Raw genomic sequence first — 15,538 nt, 5'->3', positions numbered from 1 at the left:
CAAACATACATAGTTTGCGAATTCTTTGAATTTTAGTTTTAAATTCAGCTTCTAAAGTCATTCTGTACCATCAGTTTAACATTAGAGTAACAGGCATTCTCAACCTTGAACTCTGCTGTGATTATAGCATACTGTATGATCTTTGAAACGGCTGAAAATATGATTTATTCCTAGCAGGTGTGTGTCATCCTAACAGGGATAGGTCAATGGAGTAGGAATGATATTTTCCCACAAATCTTATGTGTAAATTTATGACGTTGGTAGCTTAGAACCATTGATGGGATAAAATACAGTAAAAATGTTCTATCAAAAATAGTTATTTATCGCATCGTATTATCGTATTTTCGCAAGTATTAAAATAAAAAAAATCATAAGATTAAAAACCTCGACCCCTCGGGTCTAAATTTATGATTTTTATTTTATTATTCGTAGAAAATTATCTATGACACGATGCTACAAATAATATTTCAGTAAGGCCGAGGACCGGTTCTCATCTAGCGGATATTAATCGGTTTTTAAGGCATACAGGAAAGGAAATTACAAGACAACACAGTTCCATAAAAAATGACAAAGTAGCATTTTTTACTGTAGGTGGTACTTAAATAGTTAGAAAAAGAAACATTATTTCAATCATAAAATTTTATTTTTTAACGAATAGAACGTTGATTATACAGAGATATTTAATGGGTCAATATTTAAAATAGACTAGATTGTTACGATGTCATCATTCCATCTAGTTTTGAATAAATAAAAAATAACAGATAAATCTTCTTTTTAATAACAGAACAGATTTTTTAACATGGAGGGAAACATTGTATATAATTATTTAGGTTTATGTCACATTTTGAGTAGAAGTTTATTTTATTGTCCATTGTCTTATCCCTATATTTATGCAATTTCATAAAAATAGGATTTGAAATTCGGTTGAAAAATCTGTTAAAAGAATCGATATACTATTACTTGGATGATGCGCCAGAGTTTCATGTACTCTAATAAAGTGATATTAGCAGCTGGCTAAAATAACAATATCCACCCCTTAAACCCATCCCCTTCCTTGCTACCGGATGAACGAACTAACAAATAAATGAGATCCCTATTAGCAATCTAAGTTGATGATGATTTTTACCAGTCAAAATATCCATGTGTATTGTATATCCATTGTTTAAAGGATTAATTTTATCATGTTTATTTAACTCCAGTTTTGTTTGTCATCTTTCTCTTTTTCTCCCAGGGAGGAAGGGAATATTGGGATGTAAATTATACTCTGGTATCCAAAGTTTTATAAACACGTTCTTTCATTCGTTGCCTTAAAACCCTCATTTTTTATTTCAAAACTTAAATCTGAATAGTAATTACTAAAATAAATCGTATCTTATTTTTGGCCATCCTTATGTAAAAGTGACAGGATGTTTGTGTGTACTGAAGGATCTCAATAACTGCTGAATCGAAACGTTCCTCCATTATTAGGTCTTAGGAAGTTTTATAACTATTAATTTTAGGGTAGGTTCTATGGACACTTGATATAAATGTAAATATTATCTTTTCTTAATGTTTTTTTTTATTTGTTCATCTATTTTGCATCAACAGCGCTACCAAATAAAAAAGGAAAATTCTTGCCTAATGATATCAATACTTTATTTTATTTTTTGACCTGTGAAATCAAATTTTGGTGCATTTCAAAGAATTCGAAAAAAAATCTAGGAGTTTAAATTTCTTTATTTCCATGGAATTTACATTTTCAAACATTTTAATGTTGACGTTTTTATTTTTTAAGTCAGTTTCAATTTAAGGATTATTTTGATGTATCACAGCTCAAGGAGGGAGGAGACATTAGACTGTTTATTACTATTACTATTATGTTTATTATTAGTTCCCAAAGTTTCATAATAACTTATTCTTATTCCGTCACTTAACAACTTTTTTTGGATTTTGATTAGTTGGTTCTTTAAGTTGAGTATCCAAACACTTTAAAACCACCAACCAATTTTAAACTATAGAAAGGCGAATTTTGTGTATCATCATTGGGTACTGACATCAATTTATTGGCCATTGTCTTATCCCTTAAGATCCCTGACCACAGCTACTATAAAAATCCGATTGCTAAACATTGTTCCAATGTTGCGCTAATTATGGATTTAATTTTCCTTGTTATAAGCAAACTTCTGCAGCTACTCAACAAGAGGGTATTAGTACGTCAGACCGTTAGTACTTATGTAAGGTTTGAATTTTTAATAGATTCTTTTTTTTAATCGACTCGTCCTTTTCTATAATAAAATAATTAATAAGAACATACTTGAAATACAATCCTATTATATCGTTTTTAGTTATGTTGGTTATTGTATATTGATGAAATGACAGACGCAGCCGCATTCAGCATAGTCTTTTTTTTTAGAGAATCCGCTGCAAAACTTGAAAGAGAGCACACAGCTGCAGCTTCTTTATAATACTTTTGTATTTTTACTCATACATTTAAGTTGATCACCAAGCTTCCTCACCCCCCCCCCCACCCATCCTTTTTTTAAAACTAGTCACTTCTCACCTTACCTTAAGGCAAGAGCAGGGGAGCTCAGGAAAATAGCCTAAAACCACCAAAAGATATTTACAAGCTTCCCTAAAGCTTACAAACCAGTATCTTCAAGGATTTTTAGCTCTAACCTAACCTACCCTAAAGAAAGCATGAGAAATCTTACGGGGCCATATTTCCCACGGATTTCTTATCCCTTGCGTATCTCTAATAACCCATATTTAACCTAACCTTCCCTAAAATGATTGTTTTTGTTTGTTTGCTACCCGCGTTTTTTTAAAGTTAAATCCTCCGCAGAACAAGTTACAACTGTGCCGTGGATAACGAAACTAAAAGCTGCCAAATTCTCTTCCAGCGGCTGCCGAGCTCTGGGCATAATACAATTTATGACCTTTATAAGAGCTCTCAAAAATGTCAATAAATAACAAATAGAAAATTAATTAGTTTTTATCCAGAATCTTGTTTCCTATGTAAAATACCCTGTAACAAAATTGACAACATCCATAAAAGCAAAGCTCTGAAATGAATATTAAGACTTGTAGAGTGTCAGAACTGAAAAAGCAGATTATGAATGAATATGTCTAAACAAAATTGTAAGTAAATTTGTTGCAAACTGCTTAAATAAACGATACTATTTTGACACATTAAAACAATTTGTAATTATATTCTTTCATAAACTGAAAAATAAAACTTTACATTATCAAAATGTTCAAGTTACTAGTAGGGTAAAAAATGCCCGTTAAACGTGCATACCACGGATTTAGAGTAGCAGTGCTAACAAAAATCTTTGTATGTATATCTGTATTGTTCATTATATTGGTTTTCATTATGAGAAGTATTTGTATTATGTATATTATTAACAGATGTGTTTTATAGTGAAAATAAGAATAGATGTTTAGTAAGCTTATATTTTGATCTTAAAATACCACAAAATATGAACAAAATTTTATAAGGGGATAAAATAATAGAGATTATAGACAGGAAATTAGATTTTGAAATTTATATCCTTTAATTTTAGGGTAATTTCCCTTAATTGTCTTATTAGGCAAAGAAACCCTTCCTTAATTTTTATATATAATGAAAATTGGTAGAGTTGATTGTTTGTTTATTATTTCAGGTCATATTTACTATGTTAGGTTATTAGGTACTGGATAGCCCCGCAGGGGTTAGACATGAGAAAAAAACTACCCCCCTCCCCCTGTTTTATTGATTTAAAAAATAATTTCAGTGCTCGACAATCACTCTAAGGGACAGAACCTTTTTATGTTTTATATTAATATTATAACTGTTTTATTTGCACAGATAAATTGCAACGAAGTATAGGTTCATTGCAGTTTGGGAAAATTTAAAGAAATAACTTTTGTCCCTCTATTGTATAACTTTATTGTATTATTAATATATGATTAGTGAGTATTGTTGGCAAAGAGAGGAAAAATACCTTACATTAATACATATATTCCCTATGATAAAATTTTGGTATTAGAAATTATTTTATTTTCTCAGATTTTATTACGCTTACATCATTTTGTTCAATAGCACATCTACTTCATAATTAGGATAGTCTGTCCGTATAAAAATTATTCCAGTATGGCTTCGAAACCGATTAACATCCGCTGGTTCTCAGCCACTCTGAAAAATCATGCAAAGCATCTAATTTCAGACAATTTTCCACAAATTTTGAATTAAAAATCATAAAATTAACACTAGTTTTGCTAGACCGGGCCTTTTGGCCCCTTGGTATTAACAAAACTGGTTCTAATCTTACAATTTTTTAAGTTAACTAAACTGAAATTTGTTGGCTATAGTTGAGTCTAAGGTTTGTTTTGACTCAGCCGCGCGGCTGGCTGGATTATAAGGCTAATATAATCAAAGCAGCTAGATGTAGCTGCGGTTAGTATATTTTATTCCTGAAATCTTCTATTTTTCTATTTGATATCATCTAGAACAGAATACAATAATGAATACTATATATTTATGATAATAAGGGAAGAGATTTATTTTCTCAATAAATCTTCCAAAATTACAACTAAAACGTTGATCTAATTTTGTTCAAATTCTATTCTTCCTTACAAGAGCAACTTTTATTTTGTTTAATTACATTAACTGCTTTGCTAAAGCCATGAATATTTTTTTAAATTACATGAATTTTGCATATTTATTCAGATACTACAAATTGTTTTTTGCTCTCAACAGATGTCAATGTAAAACTTAAATTAAAAATTAAATTTAAAAGAATTTTACAAATACTTTAGAAGATTTTTAGAACATAACATTTTTTAAAAATGTGTGTCCCTTTCCTTGGCGATAATTTGGGGTAAATTATGAATGCAGCATAATTTAGTACGGTATAGATGTATGGAGGACAAATATACAAAAATGACCTGTACTTATTCTATAATTATCTCAATAACTTTTGTACGTCCATCTGTCCGTTCCTTTATCTATATATTGGGATATATTATTTACCTTGATTTAGCTTGGGATAGGTTTATGAATTTTTAGTGAATATTTCATTAAAATTAATTATTAAAATAAGTATTCACTTTATAAATCTCACAATTCAAATTAGTAAGAAGGGCGGGGGGGGGGGATAGCATAAAACCACTCAAAAGCTGATATCTTAAGGCTTCCCTTAAAAGGAGAATGCAATCCATTCAGTAGTACATAAATATTCTTAACCCTTCTGTTTAAATTTCAGGTGTGTAAAGCTGTCTGTTTCAAATCTATCTTGATCATGAATTTAATTGTACTGGACAGTCTTTTTTCTCTGGGCTAGGCAGACACAAACAATAACTGAGGTAGGACAGTCCTTTTATTTGGTAGCGCAGCTACTATATAATTATAGCATATCTGTAGGTCCACTCGTTCATGATAAACTCTCTCTTAATCAAATTAAACTTTAAGAAGTAATTCTAGTATTATTTATTTCATTCTGTAATGGTTTAACGTATTTTTAGTAGCGAAGCTACTCTATAAATGCAAATGTCCATCCGTCCGTCTGTCATTCTATCCGTCCATCCTCAAGACAAAATATGAATATTAAAAATATAAAAATGTGAGAAAGGTTTTGTGTTTTTCGCCAATAAATCTATTATTGATTTCAACAAATTCTTCTTGTGCGTATTCTTATCCATGATTTTTTGTGCTCTGCTACTTATGGATGTTGTAAAACTTTTTTCCCCATTTAAATCAAATACAGGTCAAATACTTGTTAGCTGTTACTACAGCACACTTAATGCTTGTGTTGAAGTTTTTTATAGTGCCTATAAAAAATGACGACATATTGGCCTACCATTAGTCAATTAAAATATACACTGGCCTTCTATTGGTAATTTAGTCTGTGCATTGTCCTAACATTTGTCATTTGCATTGTATGACGTAATTTTTTATAGGTCCTATAAGCTGCTTCAGCTTGTGAAACTAATTTAGCTTGTGTTCGAATCTTTACAAAGTGATGTTATAAAAATGAGGGCTGAAAAGAGAAGGGGAAAAAACCCTAAAAAAAAGATGATAATCCCTCTTTTTATGACGTCACATGGCTGATTTTGTAAAGCTTCTTGTGTTTAGATATGATTGAGAAAACATCTTCAACTCGTTCCAGTTCAAGATGCAGTTTGGCCCTTCAGACCTAGGTAAGTGAGTTTTTAAAAAGCGTAGCTATTCTATATTCAGACTTCCTCCATACGTTAAGTAGGATTGGAGAGTACATTGAAGTGTAAATAATGCTGAAGGTTAAAATTATTGGTTCAAAAGTTTTGACACTGTCAATTTAAAATAACCAATTAATATTTAACAAAGTACCCAAAGTTTTAAGAATAAAAACGGATGATAAAAGGTGTATGTAAAATTTTGGGTACCAGTATAATTCACTCTCCAATGTAAACATTCTGGTTGTAACTAACTCTTTAAAAAACGGATGATCATCTATATAAAGCGTCCCTGTTAGTTTTAGGTTAGAAAAATCCTAAAAGACGCCCGAACATCCCACCTATTTTATATTAGGACTTAAAATAAAAAGTTTAATATTGTCATAATTTGTTAAATTTGTTGAATAAAATTATGTAAATTTAACACAGGTATTTACATAATTCTAATATTTTCAGATTTTCATACGGTTTAGGAATATTATACAGTTGGGGTTTTGATATTAGCCTCATTCTCTTGAAAATGCATTTTATTTTTTCCTATAATTTGGTAAATTCGACAAAAAGGAGCATATTAAAATCTTACCATTACCCCTCCTCCCCTTTTCCTAAGAAATCTTTCTAAAGAGTGACTTCTTCATCCTTCTGTAGGATTTGTTAAATTTTTAACTCCCAGATTTAGTAAGGGTAGTTGGTGTCCTGTACAGAATACCGTAAGCGAGATCTAAATGGACAAACATACATTATAAATTCCTTTCCATTATAAATTATGACACATTTATAAGAAAAAAATCATATTGTGAGGGACAGGAGGTTTTAAAGAACACACTTTGCAAGCTAAAAAAGGCGTGGTTTGAAAAGATACAATTACAAGAAAAGGGGCGGAGTTTGAAACATAATATTGGCTCCTAATGATCTCATTTTAGCCAATTAGGTTTCAGTTAATATTAGTTAAAATTTAATTACTATGTAATAAAGGCAATCTTTCAAGGGTTCAAGGTGTTATGAATTTAAAAATAAATCAGAATACTACTCAAGATTTTGAAATGAATTACCTTTTTCAATTCCCTTACTTTAATTTAAGTGGCTTCAGATGTTTTGGGTGCAATATTTTACTCTTAATACCTTAATGCTAGAAATATTACTTTTAGGGGAAAATAAAAGTCTTATTATAAGCTAGTTAAAAATGTAATTAAGCCCTACTTAGGGTGGGTCATTATTGTCATTGTTATATGCTAGTTAAAATAGATAATTAAGAAAATACATTACTCTAGATTTGTTGGATATTTAATAGCAGATAAAAATGAAAGGGTAAATCAGCATATATGAAGAACCTTCATGACAATCACTTTGATGAAACTAATTGTGTTTTATTAACCTTTAATAAAAAACTTTAAGTAATATTCTTGTAATTTATGCTTACTTTACTTAAAATTGTCACTTTAACAATCACTAATGATACTTCTTTTTTCTTATTTGTCACAAATTTAATTAATTTGAAATTATTATTTTAGAGGGCGGAGCCTTCGGGGATAATGTGAACAGTCTCAGGGGTACCATGTTCTATATATGCCAGGTATGATAAATCTATCTATCTAAATATCTGTCTATCTATCTATCTATCTATATATCTATCTATATATTTATCTTTTTTTCTAATACATCAATAGAAGATTTTTTGTGAAAAGAAATAAAATAAATATTTAGTGAAAGTAAAAAGAGTGTGTATGTGGTTAAGGAAAAAATGTGTATTGTCTGTAAGTGAAAATCACGGATCTAGACAAATAAGTTTTTTTCGTAGTTTATATATGCCCTTAACTGGCTAAATCTTTCTGATAGCTAGAAAATCGTTTAACTTGGCCCATAATCAGTCTCAATGCAGTATAATGTGAACTAAAGTACAAAGATAGTTCAAATAATGATTAACTTTCTGTTAGACGTTGGCTACATAATCACAATAAGCAGATTTTGAAATATAAGAATTTTTTTCAAAATACATAGTTCTGTCATAGATTTGTGTGTATACTTGTTTATAGAAATTCTTTTCAACTTAAATTTACCTTGGTCATCTCACCTATGGATGGACAATTTTTTTTTAGAAGCGTAGCTGCTCTATTTTGTACTTTGTATGTTCATCTCTAATTTACAATCTATGATAAGAGTTCATTTTACACTAATTTTGAAAAAAGGTTTGTGAATATTTAAATTTAAAATATTTTTTCAGAGCGAAGCTTTCTATAATTATGGTCAGTCCGTCCGTCCGTCCGGAACGGATAGCTTTTTTCGTTAATTTAGGCATTTTAGTATTGTCCTACCGATTTCAAACTTTTCAAGATGATTCCTGTATTAGTTAGGTACGATTTAGAAAGCATAGCAACTCTATATTCGTTACCATACGTCCATTTTAAACATGTTGATTTTTTCACTTTTTAACAACAAATTTTTATGTGATCTAAATATCCGATCTGATATTTAGTATACTGATTCCTAGGACAACAAAGTGCAATATTATAAGCGAAGCAACTCTACAATCAAGTCCAAAAAATGTAAGTATGTCCATAAACATTATCCTGTATCAAGCAGTTTTTCGACAAATTTATTTAGAATTTTGCGTGGACTCTTATACATTTATATTCTGATTATTCAGTTCGGACACTCTACAAGTGTTAATGTTCGTTTGTCCTACCGTTTAAAAATTCATACTCTTCCCAACTTATCAATTTATCGTAAATTCTTAATCTTTTTAGACTAATTACCGATTATTAAAAACTGTGTGTACATTTTATACAAAATTGCTAACGTTCAAGCCTTAAAAAAGCTTTTAGTTACAGCATGAAAACTCATAAAGTTTTTAACCTATTTTGAAAAATGTATGCCTGTGTTCGTTTATCTATCTATCCATGTTTTGTTTATAAGGTCCAAATTCTTTTAAAGTTTACCTTGATAATCTATCAAACTTATGGACATTTTTTCTCTATTTATCTATCTACCTGGGGAACATAATTGGACATTTTTTCCTTTCTTAATTGTCCATGTTTTAAGGAGCGAAGCTGCTCTATTACTTCTATATTTTTCTGTACGTGTTAGATAATTAGCATCGAGTATTTTCCCTACTTGTACTATATAACTATTTCGCGGTTTTCCTTAATTTTAGGACCTAGTCGATTATAAAAGCTATTTTATCAATTAAAATGTTTCTAAATTATTAGTTTCGCTTCCCTTCGCTCTTGACATCCTTGTTGAGCTATACTTTAGTTATTTAAAGAATTATATTCTAAGTAAATGTAAAGTTTCCATGATTTTTATCCAAAATTGAAAGATTTATAGCCATTTCAAAATTTATACATTTTAATAAAATATATTGAAAATAAGAAAATATGTTTATCATGCTCCAAGCAACACAAATATCATATATTAGCGGCTAAGCCCCTAGAAATTTTAAGGGAGGGGTGGTTCCTATCTGCCCGGAGGTTATAAAAAGAAAGAGTAAAAATAATTAAGAGAAGTATTTTTTTTCTTGGGGCGATTTCTCTTGAAAGATTGTAGATACCCTCCATCAAAATAGGTATAAACTTTCTCTGGACATATAAGAAACTTCACTGCAATGGACTATATCGGTTCAGTAGTTGGTGAGATCCTTCGTACAGTAAAAAGACTTACTACTTTATATTATAGGATAGTATATATAGATAAAATTGAGAAATATTACAGAACATTTAATTTGTCTTATCCCTGTATCCCTGAAAGTATCTTCGTATCCCTGAAAGTATCCCCGTATCCCTGAAAGTATCCCCGTATCCCTGAAAGTATCCCCGTATCCCTGAAAGTATTTCCGTATCCCTGAAAGTATCCCCGTATCCCTGAAAGTATCCCCGTATCCCTGAAAGTATCCCCATATCCCTGAAAGTATCCCCGTATCCCTGAAAGTATCCCCGTATCCCTGTAAGTATCCCAATATCCCTGAAAGTATCCCCATATCCCTGAAAGTACCCCCGTATCCCTGTAAGTATCCTCATATCCCTGAAAGTATCCCCGTATCCCTGTAAGTATCCCCATATCCCTGAAAGTATCCCCATATCCCTGAAAGTATCCCCATATCCCTGAAAGTATCCCCGTATCCCTGAAAGTATCCCCGTATCCCTGAAAGTATCCCCGTATCCCTGAAAGTATTTCCGTATCCCTGAAAGTATCCCCATATCCCTGAAAGTATCCCCATTGTATGTTGACTCGTTAGTTTAACATTACCTACAAGTCTAACAACAGGACGTTTCTAATTTTGGGGGGAGGGGAATATTTTTGACCTCATAATTTAAATACAACTTTCTCTTATTGAAGCGTAGATATGCTAAGATTATCAGACAATGTCCGTACGTTATACCGACTTTTAAGAAAATTTAAAATACAGTATTTTAAGAAAATTAAAGAGACTAAAATTACCAAAGTAAACCAACCTTAAAAACTAGTAAAACAGACAAACCTGACAGACTTATTGGTTTAGAAAATTTTCCCAAAAAAACTTTTCGGCCAATGGATATTTATCACCATATGTTCAATTCCTTTTATCCTATGAATGTATTTGAGTATAATTGTCTCCTGAAGCTAATTAAGAAATACCCAGATACTAGGATATTTATACAGGTGTAACATTAGGATATTTATATTAACTATATAATTATATACAATACATGTTTGTCTGTATGTCTGTCTGTCTGTCTCCTGAAGCTAATTAAGAAATACCCAGATATTAGGATATTTATACAGGTGTAACATTAGGATATTTATAATAACTTTAGTATTACATACAATGCATGTCTGTTTCCTGAATCTTATTAAGAAATACCCATATATTAGGATATTTATACATGTGTAACATTAGGATATTTATAATAACTTTAGTATTATATACAATACATGTTTGTCTGTCTGTCTGTCTCCTGAAGCTAACTAAGAAATACCCAGATATTAGGATATTTATACAGGTTTAACATTAGGATATTTATATTAACTTTAGTATTATATAAAATGCATGTTTGTCTGTCTGTCTGTATACTGAAGCTAATTTTAGAAATACCCAGATATTAGGATATTTATACAGGTTTAACATTAGGATATTTATATAAGTAGATTTGAAATAAAAATTATGTAAAAAAAAGATCAAAAGGTGTAATTGTAGGATATTTTAATTTAATTTATGAAACACCTTACATAAATAACCTTGTAAAGGTATTACCTGTAGTAATTATGACCTAAGGCTATTCCTAATGTTAGACAAACACTTTAGTATAACAGTAGAGTTCTTATCGATAAAAGCTTATAACTGTACTATTATATAATAGTTATTATATTCTCTGGAACCTGAATTCAACCTTGAACAATGCTGCCTGTGTATAACTGTATAATATTCTTAGGAAATTTTTAGGGATTTCGGAAAAGTAATTTTAAAGGGAAAAGTTTTGAAATTTTTTTTTGTCTGTAGCTTAAGATTGGTTTTAAATTATTTTCTGCTCTTACCCGCCACTCCAAATTCAAAGCCCCTAGATGCTACGGAAAAGGCTGCTAGTTTAATTTAAAAGTAGAATGTTTTATGATGTACTTTCTTTGGACCGTCAGTACAGTATTTTATATAAAATTAAGTTTAGTTTGATTTTTCATTTTAAAAAATATTTTAGTCATCTAGTTTGATTAATATTGATGCTTAAATAATGGACAAAATTTTCACGATTAAATGATAGATAGATAAACAGACTTTAAAACAAAATTTGACTTTGAAACTTTAAAAATATAACACTGTATATTCTGTATGTTTGGGTGTTTTTGTTTAATTATAAATTTTACAAATGGAAAAGAAGTTTTAAATGATTTCTACCTGACATTGTGTTCCAACATTTGTTGTAAAAGTAAACTCTCTTACTCTGTCTTATATTATTTTAAAATATATGGATACAATTTCTAAAATACATTGAAGATACAAAATAAAAGAAAACAATATTTAACAATACAAAAATTTGGTTATGCGTTTTAGGAAAGCTTCAAATTGGTCCTGAGATGGTTTCAGGCTGTTTTTTAATCAAAGCCTTGGGATGCAGCCCAAAACAGGCGCAGCTCATTACCATGCACAGTTAGGACTTCTCAGACAGAGGTCGTTCAATCAAAGTGTTGGTTGTCTGATGGGCGAATGGACGCTTTAAACTGCAATCATAAGCGGAGTATGTTTCAAGGTGCGTGGAGAGGTCTTGAACCCGAAGCGACACCAAGCCCCCTAGAGTCATCATCATCAATAAACAGCCCAATGTACCCTTCCTCCTAGCAATAATACACAACCCAAAATAAATTAAAATTGGCGGACTTTCCTTTTCCAATGTCTTTTGTTGTGTGTATCAATCATGTTAGATATTTGCCAGAACATAATTATTCCTACACTTTAATTGATTTTCTTTGCCAAAAACCTGTCCTGTTTCTATCCATCTATCTACCTTATCAATCAGTATATCTATCCAGGGATCTAAAGGGATAAGACAATGGCCAATAAATTGGTGTACATTCCCAATGTTGATACACATAATTTCTCCTTCAGAGGATAACATTAGTTGTTGAAACGTTTGGACACTAAACCTAATAACCAACCAATTAAAATTCAATAAAAGTTTATCTATATATCTGAATATTTATCTATATCCTTTTTTATTCACATTTGCGGTAAATTTTAACATTTCAAAAATCTTAATTTAGAAAAAACAGAAGAATGCTAAAATAGTTGTGAATTAAGAAAAAAGAATATCAAATGTTTTGTTTTAGTCTAACTGACTTTAAATAGTATTTACACACACACACACACGCTTTCAAACTATTTTGCAATTAAGATTATTTCAGCAGACAAAAAAACTGCCTTTAAACATTTAAAGTTTATGTTAAATATTTAACTAAAGACTCAAAGCTTGTATTACATTAATAAGTATTAGAGAAGATTATAAAAAGCAAACATCCAGTAAACATATGGAAAGAAAAAAGTATTGTAGATTAAAAAATAATTATAATGGTCTACTATCTAAAGCATTAATAAAACCTTTTAAAATTATCTAATTTTTACGTAAAAAAATTGATTTTAAAGTTTAAAACATTGTATTCATATACTTTTATAAACTCTAGCGGCCACACCACAAGAGGCCTCTAGGGACATGAAAAACGTTTTTTTTTAATCTATGTTTAGATCAACCGGATAGGGTTAGTTTAATTTTGTTTGGCGATTTCTCCTGAGAGGTTGGTGATATCCTTTCTTGTAATAGATAAATATTAATCTTCCCAGGACCTATGAGAAGCCACACTGTAAAGAAGAAGCGGTTAGTGAGATCATTCGGTACAGACAAACATATTAACATATTAATTAATCTATATTATTTCAGGGACACTGTTTATGCGGTACAACCACAGGCAATAATAGAGGAAAGGTAAACAAACGTTCACTTTTTATTATTTAGAAGCTGCGCTGTTAACTTTTAAAACTTAACTTGTAAATTAACGAGAACACAATTATGTTCAATAGAAGCGAAACCATTTGATTATATTTGGGGAGGGAAGAGATAGTGGACTGTAAATTATGCTGGTACCAAAAGTTTTATCATTCATCGGTCTAAAAAAACATTGGAGATTTTAAAGTTGCAGTGTTCAAACTTATCAATCAATAATCCTAATCTAAAGAAGGGTTAATTTCGTTTATCATGGGGATATGCAATCTGCTTTAATTTATCGTTCACTGTCTTTTCGCTTAAAATCCATGATATAGTGGCTTGTTATTAAATAGAATAAAAAACTAACCTTTACCAGTGACCTATACTTTTGTTCGTTTTAACATTAAATCTTTTTTTATGACTGAAACTTTTTAGGTACAATTAAACTTAAAATTAGGAATTATTTTGCTTTAAATTATCTAAAAGAATTTATATAATGGTTTTCTAAAATAAAATCGTTTTCGAATTTAATACTATTTTAGCATATAGGATATACATAATATATGTCTGTCTTTGAACTCAAAAAATGAATAAAAACTGTTGCGTATAAATCTGTTGATTTTTAAAGATATGCGAATTAAAAAAGCATAAAGTTATATTGACAAGATGTCAACAGCTAGATATTTGAACAAGGATAATAATATTCAAAGAAAATTCAAAAGTACATCTTGTATTTTCGCTTGCATAGCAATATATCAAAAATATTTCAGTCATATAAAGTCCATATTCCTATCATATAAAGTAGTAAGGATTTTTGTTCAAAGCTTCAAATTTCAAAATTTACTGAACCATAGACTTCTTATTTTAAAGAAGCTTCACATAGGACCCAGTATGAATTTAAGATATGTTGCTATGTAAAGTAGTAAGATTTTGTTGTCTGAAGCTTAAGATCTCGGAAAATATTGGTCCGAATTGGTTATACTTCTCAGGGAAGTTTCATAGATGTCTTGGGGTGGTTATGGAATATTTTATTGCCCTCCTGTGCTCTCTCCCAGAGGTTAGGGACGAATCAGCTAAGTTTACTATAAAGTTATCCGTCCAGACCTTAATTTTGGAAAAGATTTGCTGACAAATATTAGGTCATAATGAAATGTATATTTTTTATCTTACTGGGTACTTAGAATATTTTGAGACTTTTGATCATTTTCATGCACCATGACCAACAAATATAACGTTTGTACAATTTTAATAGCGAACATACTCTATAAGTTTTTTGTGTGTTTTATTCTATTATGGCAAAAAAACACTTAATTTTTACAAACCAAATGAATTTCTATATTTCATAAATAAAAATGTAAATTGTTACTAATCCCATCCTTCCCTAACCAACAAAATATAGGGGACCATACCATACTAACCCTCAACGGCTGAGGGAGGGGGGGATATGTTATCTATAATACAAAGTAGCTTGATGACTATCCGTCCGACTGAAGCTTAATATCTCAGTAACCACTGAACCGATCGGATTTTACTCTTCAGGGAATATACCTACTGGTCCTGTGGTGATTTTAGGCTATTTTCTTGGGGGGTGGGACGCCCCAACCCCCAAAAAAACAAAAAAAAAACCTATTTTTTTTTGTAGGAGATATCCTTGGTCTTTTTTTTGTAGAAGATTTCCTTGGTCCTACTTATTTTTTTTTTACGAATTTCACCTTAACTTTTTTTTTTATCATTTCTTGGGGCAAAGCCCCTAGAGGCTAGGGGCGAAGCCGCTAGAGAAAAAGATAGAGGGTTGCCACTAAGTGACTTTTAATTATCCGCCGCCATTTTCCGGCTGTACACCGACTGCGGAGGCTAGTAGCTGTCAAGTACTTCCACCGCCACTGAAATTTTTATTTGAAATTTTGAATTAAATTTATAAATAC

At 30.5% G+C, this 15,538-nt stretch overlaps 1 protein-coding gene across 2 annotated transcripts in view; it reads left to right on the top strand.

Annotated features, from left to right (window-relative positions):
• Positions 1-15,538, top strand: part of LOC145333571 (uncharacterized) — a 93,660-nt gene that overhangs the window by 43,022 nt on the left and 35,100 nt on the right. For both annotated transcript variants that reach the window (XM_080178733.1, XM_080178732.1), the window contains exons 2-5: positions 5,223-5,322; positions 6,092-6,156; positions 7,683-7,744; positions 13,569-13,613. In XM_080178733.1, coding sequence (XP_080034859.1) covers positions 6,132-6,156; positions 7,683-7,744; positions 13,569-13,613 — 132 coding nt within the window. In that variant the 5' untranslated portion in view covers positions 5,223-5,322; positions 6,092-6,131. The remainder of the gene's footprint in view (positions 1-5,222; positions 5,323-6,091; positions 6,157-7,682; positions 7,745-13,568; positions 13,614-15,538) is intronic.

The sequence above is a fragment of the Acartia tonsa genome, chromosome 12 (assembly GCF_053477335.1).
Source record: "Acartia tonsa isolate MP-2025a chromosome 12, ASM5347733v1, whole genome shotgun sequence".
Lineage (NCBI taxonomy): Eukaryota > Metazoa > Arthropoda > Copepoda > Calanoida > Acartiidae > Acartia > Acartia tonsa.
Note: the sequence above shows the minus strand (reverse complement) of the source record. Positions and strands in the feature narration are given on the sequence as shown.